Source organism: Salvelinus fontinalis, chromosome 11, assembly GCF_029448725.1.
Source record: "Salvelinus fontinalis isolate EN_2023a chromosome 11, ASM2944872v1, whole genome shotgun sequence".
Classification (NCBI taxonomy): Eukaryota; Metazoa; Chordata; class Actinopteri; order Salmoniformes; family Salmonidae; genus Salvelinus; species Salvelinus fontinalis.
In genome coordinates, this window is record NC_074675.1 from 44,777,560 (window position 1) to 44,785,589 (window position 8,030).

Below are 8,030 nucleotides of genomic sequence, written 5' to 3' on the forward strand. Positions count from 1 at the left end.
CAACCGAAATAAACTAAAACCAACCTAAAGAGCCCAGAAAAAACTACCTCAGATGACAGTCATATAACATGTTACACAATAAATCTATGTTTTGTTCATAAAAAAGTGCATATTTTAGCTATAAATCAGTTTTACATTGATGCTACCCAAAAATGCTAACACATAGCTAGAGTCTGAATCCAGACGGGAGTAGCCAGTGAAAATACATACACCAACGTCGGCTACTAATTACACCTCATAAAACATTTCAGAAAAACATATGGTGGATAGCTAATGAAAGACAGATATCGTGTGAATAAAGCCAACATTTCCGATTTTTGAAGTGTTTTACAGCGAAAACACAATATATCGTTATATTAGCTAACAACATAAGCTAGCATAAGTCAGCACTAGCATTGGTCAAGCGCTAGCCTAGCACAGTTAGCCCAGCACAGCTCAACAGATATATGAAAAAGCATCCCAAATTGGGTCTTATCTTTGTTGATATTCCATCAGAATGTTGTAACGGGGTCCAATGTCCAGTAGAGTCTTTAGTTGGGTTCCAGAACGAATTATTTCCCTCTTTGGTTAGCAAGCACAATAGCATTGCGGCGCTACACAGCGTTTCTTCAAAAAATTCTTCCGTCGTATCACATCTAAAGTCCAGAATAAATTGCAATAATATAATTAAAGTATATTGAAAAAACATACTTTAGGATGATTTTGTGACATGTATCAAATAATATCGTAGTCAGACATCATATTCACCGTTATCTACCTTGTTCCAGAAGCCGAGACCAAATTCTGCTTCGCGCCCGGATTTTTTTTTTAACTGCGCAGGTCTCACAAGAAGGTGTGTTATTCAGTCCATGGACGAGATATTCGACTCCTTTCAATTCTCACTTCCGCATTACAGCCTGACGAAGGCGTGTGATGTGTTCCTATGGTCCCAAGTCAAAGGGCCTTTTATAGAGAAGGTCTTAAAGAGACACATCGCATTTTGGAAATCTCAATTCGGCTGGGAAAATGGCTGTAAAAATATTTCTGTTCGACTTAGAGAAACAATTCAAACCTTTTTAGAAACTATAGACTGTTATCTATCCAACAGTAGTAAATATATGCATATTGGAAAATAAAAAGTTTCTTAGGAGGCCGTTTGAAAATGTGCACACATTTTCCAGTTTTTTCAATATTCAGCTTGCAGCCCAAACAGGTTAACTTCTTTGGGCTGCAAGCCCGAAGCCGGGCACAATATGACAACAGCCACTTCAAGTGCAGGGCGCGAAATTCAAAAGATATTTTTTAGAAATATTTAACTTTCACACATTAACAAGTCCAATACAGCAAATGAAAGATAAACATATTGTGAATCCAGCCAACATGTCCGATTTTTAAAATGTTTTACAGCGAAAACACCACGTATATTTACCTTAGCTCACCACCAAATACAAAAAAGGACAGACATTTTTCACAGCACAGGTAGCATGCACAAAACCAACCTAACTAACCAAGAAACAACTTCATCAGATGACAGTCTTATAACATGTTATACAATAAATCTATGTTTTGTTCGAAAAATGTGCATATTTGAGGTATAAATCAGTTTTACATTGCAGCTACCATCACAGCTACCGTCACAAATAGCACCGAAGCAGCCAGAGTAATTACAGACACCAACGTGAAATACCTAAATACTCATCATAAAACATTTCTGAAAAATACATGGTGTACAGCAAATGAAAGACAAGCATCTTGTGAATCCAGACAATATTTCCGATTTCTTAAGTGTTTTACAGCGAAAACACAATATAGCATTATATTAGCTTACCACAATAGCCAGAAACACAAGCCATTTACCAGCAGCAAAAGTTAGCGATCGTAACAAACCAGCAAAAGATATATAATTTTTGACTAACCTTGATAAGTTTCATCAGATGACAGTCCTATAACATCAGGTTATACATACACTTATGTTTTGTTCGAAAATGTGCATATTTAGAGCTGAAATCAGTGGTTATACATTGTGCTAACGTAGCATCTTTTTCCCAGAATGTCCGGATATTTTTATGACACTCAACTATTCTGACCAAATAACTATTCATAAACGTTACTAAAAAATACATGTTGTATAGGAAATGATAGATACACTAGTTCTTAATGCAATCGCCGTGTTAGAATTCTAAAAATAACTTAATTACGACATCCAGCTTAGTTATAGCGAGAGAGTGCCCAAAATCTGGGCGCAAACTAATAGTACACATGTTCAACAGATATATGAAATAGCATCATAAAATGGATCCTACTTTTGATGATCTTCCATCAGAATGTTGTACAAGGGGTCCTTTGTCGGGAACAATCGTTGTTTGGTTTTAGAATGTCCTCTTCTCCAGTCAATTAGCACGGAAAGCTAGCAAAGTGGCGCGAAGCTCTCCTTCGTGAACAAACGCAGACAAAGCAACACGCCTAACGTCCCGAAAAAATTTCAATAATCTAATAAAACTATGTTGAAAAAACATACTTTACGATGATATTGTCACATTTATCAAATAAAATCAAAGCCGGAGATATTAGTCGTCTATAACGACAACTTTTCAGAAGGCAATACCAGGTCCCTTCTCGCGCGTTCCAGAAAACAGGAAATTGGTGTCACGTCATGCCAAGAGCTTTTATTCGACCTCAGATCATGTTATACACTCCATTTCTTCTCTCACTGCCTGTTGACATCTAGTGGAAGGCGTATGAAGTGCATGTATACTAATACATATCAAGCACATTTATAGGCAGGCCCTAGAACAGAGCATCGATTTCAGATTTTCCACTTCCTGTCAGGAAGTTTGCTGCAAAATGAGTTCTGTTTTACTCACAGATATAATTCAAACGGTTTTAGAAACTAGAGAGTGTTTTCTATCCAATAGTAATAATAACATGCATATTGTACAAGCAAGAATTGAGTATGAGGCCGTTTGAAATGGGCACCTTTTATCCAGGATACTCAATACTGCCCCTGCAGCCCAAACAGGTTAAGTGACCCCAAACTTTTGAACAGTAGTGTATGAACCCGCAAAAAAAAATGAATTAAAATAATGAGTGTGCCGTTATACGATAGATAGTCTTATAGCCTGCCGCATATTACTCACGGCAGAAAAACATACAAAAAAACGGATTTAAGATGTCTTTGGTGTAAGCTATAATTGGTCTAGCCCAGTCGTTCCCAAACTTTTTATAGTCCCGTACCCCTTCAAACATTCAACCTCCAGAAACTAAAGAATTGACTTACGATAAACTGAGCTCCAAAAAATCACCAGACAAGTGTAAAGGCAGTCAATGTTGTTCTCCTCCTCAAACGAGGAGGAGCATGGATAGGACCAAGATGCGGATTGAGGGAAATAAGCCATCTTTTAATGAAAACAGCAAAACAATACACTACAAAACTACAAAACAACAAATGAGACTAACCTTCAACTGTCCTGTGAGGACACAGGAACAAACACCCACAAAACACCAGTGAAACCCTGGCTGCCTTTGTATGACTCTCAATTAGAGACAAACAATACACACCTGTCTCTAATTGAGAATCATACCAGGCCGAACACAAAACCCCACATAGAAATACAAACATAGACAAACCCACCCAACTCACGCCCTGACCAACTAAAATGAATACAAAACAAAGGAAAACAGGTCAGGAACGTGACAACAAGTCATTTTCAATCAGGAAGCACTAGGGTCAGCGCACTCTCAAATGTTGTGTTTTGCCACAATTGTAAGCCTGCCACACACACACTATACGATGCATTTATTAAACATAAGAATGAGTGTGAGTTTTGGTCACAACCCGACTCGTAGGAAGTGACAAAGAGCTCTTATAGGACCAGAGCACAAATAATAATATAATAATAATCAATCATTTTGCTCTTTATTTAGCTATCTTACATATAAAACTTTATTTGTTCATTGGAAATTGTGAATAACTTAACACAGGTTAATGAGAAGGGTGTGCTTGAAGGGATGCACATAACTCTGCAATGTTGGGTTGTATTGTAGAGAGTCTCAGTCTTAAATCATTTTCCACCCACAGTTTGTGCCTGTATTTAGTTTTCATGCTAGTGAGGGCATCAGTGTCTTAACAGCGCGATTTGCCAAGTCAGGATACTCAGAGCACAGCCCAATCCAAAAATCAGGGAGTGGCTTCTGATTAAATTAGATTTTCACAGAACCACTTGTTGCAATTTCGATTGATCAAATATCGGTAAGTGGACTGGAGGCAGGGCATGAATGGGATAAGAATCCAGTTGTTTGTGTCATCCCTTTTGGGAAAGTACCTCGCTCAGATGCTTCACTATATCACATTTGACATTGTCTGTAAGCTTCATTTGCACACAAAAAATCATACAATGATGGAAAGACCTCTATGTTGTCCTTGTTAATGCAGAGAGAGAAGAGCTCCAACTTCTTAATCATAGCCTCAATTTTGTCCCGCACATTGAATATAGTTGCAGAGATTCCCTGTTATCCTAGATTCAGGTCATTCAGGCGAGAAAAAACATCACCCAGATAGGCCAGTCGTGTGAGAAACTCATCATCATGCAAGCGGCCAGACAAGTGAAAATTATGGTCAGTAAAGAAAACTGTAAGCTTGTCTCTCAATTTAAAAAAAAAACGTGTTAATACATTGCCCCTTGATAACCAGCGCACTTCTGTATGTTGTAAAATAGTTACATGGTTGCTGCCCATATCATTGCATAGTGCAGAAAATACACAACAGTTCAGGGGCCTTGCTTTAACAAAGTTAACAATTTTCACTGTAGTGTCCAAAACATTTTTCAAGCTGTCAGGCATTCCCTTGGCAGCAAGAGCCTCTCGGTGGATGCTGCAGTGTACCCAAGTGGCGTCTGGAGCAACTGCTTGCACCCGCGTTACCACTCTGCCCCTGAACAAGGCAGTTCACCCACTGTTCCCCGGTAGGCCGTCATTGTAAATAAGAATTTGTTCTTAACTGACTTGCCTAGTTAAATAAAGGTAAAAACATTTAAAAAAAAAAATGTAATACATGATTTGGGCTAGATGCACACAGCCTTCAGCAATTTAGCTAAAAACACAAGCGTTGACTGTAGCTGTGTTCCATTTTTTTTTTTTTTTTTTATTTTACCGTTATTTTACCAGGTAAGTTGACTGAGAACACGTTCTCATTTGCAGCAACGACCTGGGGAATAGTTACAGGGGAGAGGAGGGGGATGAATGAGCCAATTGTAAACTGGGGATTATTAGGTGACCATGATGGTTTGAGGGCCAGATTGGGAATTTAGCCAGGACACCGGGGTTAACACCCCTACTCTTACGATAAGTGCCATGGGATCTTTAATGACCTCAGAGAGTCAGGACACCCGTTTAACGTCCCATCCGAAAGACGGCACCCTACACATCCATGTTGGGTTCTGCGTTGAAAAGGCTCCGTGCGGAAAAACACGTGCGCTTAAAAGGTTCCGTGCAGTGAAGAAATGGAGCCTTGATTAATGGCGTTTTGGATAAAAGCGTCTGCTAAATGTCATATATATATTATTATCATTATATTGGTTAGGCATTGCTTCATGGCTTTATGAGTAGTTTTTCATGTTGGTTTCAATTTTGTTTAGCCTTTAGTGCTGGACCAAGATTGCATGACCCTCAGCTCACGGGAACTCAGAATGGAAAAGCGCACCCTTTTCAGGTAATAGCAGATGCATCTACTGTATACACTATATGGCAAAAAAGTATGTGGACAACCATTCAAATTAGTGGATTTGACTTTTTCAGCCACACCTGTTGCTGACATGTGTATGCAATCGAGCACACAGCCATGCAATCTCCATAGACAAACATTGGCAGTAGTATTGCCCGTACGGAAGAGCTCAGTGACTTTCAACGTGGCACCGTCATAGGATGCCACCTTTCCAAGTTCATCAAATTTCTGCCCTGCTAGAGCTACCACGATCAACTGTAAGTGCAGTTATTGTGAAGTGGAAATGTCTAGGAGCAACAACAGCTCAGCTGTGAAGTGGTAGGCCACACAAGCTCACAGAACGGAACCGCCAAGAGCTGAAGTGCGTAGCTTGTAAAAATCGTCAGTCCTCGGTTGCAACACTCACTGCCGAGTTCCAAACTGCCTCTGGAAGCAATGTCAGCGCAAGAACTGTTCCTCGGGAGCTTCATGAAATGGGTTTCCATGGCCTAGCAGCCACACACAGGCCTAAGATCACCATGCGCAATGCCAAGCATTGGCTGGAGTGGTGTAAAGCTCGCCACCATTGAACTGGAAGTGCGAGGAAACGCATTCTCTGGAGTGATGAATCATGCTTCACCACCTGGCTATCCGACGGATTAATCTGGGTTTGGCGGATGCCAGGAGAACGCTACCTGCCCAAATGCAGAGTGCCAACTGTAAAGTTTGGTGGAGGAATAATGATCTGGGGCTGTTTTTCATGGTCGGGCAAGACTCTTAGTTCCATTCAAGGGAAATCTTAACGCTTCAGCATTCAATGACATTACAGACGATTATGTGCTTCCAACTTGGTAGCAACTTGGAAGGCCCTTTCCTGTTTCAGCATGACAATGCCCATGTGCACAAAGCGAGGTCCATACAGAAATGGTTTGTTGAGACTGGTGTGGAAGAACTTGACTGGCCTGCACAGAGACCTGACCTCAACCCCATTGAACACCTTTGGGATGAATTGGAACGCCAACTGTGAGCCAGGTCTAATACCCCTACATCAGTGCCCGACCCCACTAATGCTCTTGCCCCTGCACCAATGTTCCAACATCTAGTGAAAGCCTTCCCAGAAGAGTGGAGGCTGTTATTACAGCAAAGGGGGAACCTACTCCATATAAGTGCCCATGATTTTGGAATGATATGTTCGACGAGCAGGTGTCCGCACATATAGTGTATCTCTATATTATTATGTCTCTATATATCTCTCTCTCTCTCACATTCCACCCTTTTTATTTACCAATGTAAAATTTGAAATAACTCTTCGCACCTCCATTCTCCCAAGAGAATCTTAATGAAATCATCTGATTTATTTTCCCTCTATTTTTAGGCTGGACCTGGTACCCATTAATCGGTCCGTAGGCTTGAAGGCCAAACCCACCAAACCCGTCACCGAGGTCCTGCGCCCTGTCGTGGCGAAGTATGGCCTCCACCTCAACGATCTGGTGGCCAAAATAGTAAGTCTGGCTGGGTCGCCTCAAGGTTTTCTGTTTGCAGCTGTGTATCCAACCCACCCCAGCTCTTCTGTAGAGCATGACAGTGGCACTGGGTGGAGTCTCATTGGCTTGGAAGGGGGAAGGAACCTCATGCTCTTCAAATGTTACTGGGTGGTTAGCTCATTCTGACTCAACCAGCCTCAGATTTTGCAGAGAGAGGGCTATAATTATGAATGACTACACTCCTGAAACATGAGGGAGGAAGAGGGTAGAAAGACTCCTCCCTTTCCCCCAAATCCTTGCCAGCTAGTTGGTTTATTTTTGTCCTGTGGTGTGTTTCCAAGCATTTACCCCAGTATTATACAGGAAGCTAAAGCCACATTCTAAATAGAGTGAGGGCTTCCATGTCTTACATGGTTAATGATAGTACACAGAAGTTGAGATGATATGCTACATGTTTGAATGACATGCTAATATGGCATCATCCTAATCTGTTGAAATGGATGGGAACATGCTAATAATGCTAGCAAGGTAACTTTCTAAAATGCTGTGTATTTTGACAGAGTGGAGAAACGGAGCCTTTAGACCTAGGGGCGCCAATATCTAGCCTCGACGGCCTGCGCATAGTGCTGGAAAGAGCGGATCCCTCTGCTTCAGGGAAAGGTAAAACCACCACCACACCAAACTCCAAAACACACGCTAAGACAAGAGACAAGGTCAACCAACCCTGAAGAGGGTCACTGTTTCCTACAGTGACCTTGCATGGTCCCAGATCTGTTTATCTTGCTAGTGTAACCAAGCTAGGAACGTACCACAAGCTCACTCCACAGCTAGCTTGAAATGTCACTGTTGGAGCTATCCAATTGGTACCT

The 8,030-nt window shown here is 41.1% G+C and overlaps 1 protein-coding gene across 2 annotated transcripts in view; it reads left to right on the forward strand.

Annotated features, from left to right (window-relative positions):
• LOC129865802 (regulator of G-protein signaling 12-like) overlaps nucleotides 1-8,030 on the forward strand; it is a 92,972-nt gene that overhangs the window by 67,654 nt on the left and 17,288 nt on the right. For both annotated transcript variants that reach the window (XM_055938814.1, XM_055938815.1), the window contains exons 12-14: nucleotides 5,613-5,686; nucleotides 7,053-7,179; nucleotides 7,722-7,821. In XM_055938814.1, the coding sequence (XP_055794789.1) occupies nucleotides 5,613-5,686; nucleotides 7,053-7,179; nucleotides 7,722-7,821 (301 nt within the window). The remainder of the gene's footprint in view (nucleotides 1-5,612; nucleotides 5,687-7,052; nucleotides 7,180-7,721; nucleotides 7,822-8,030) is intronic.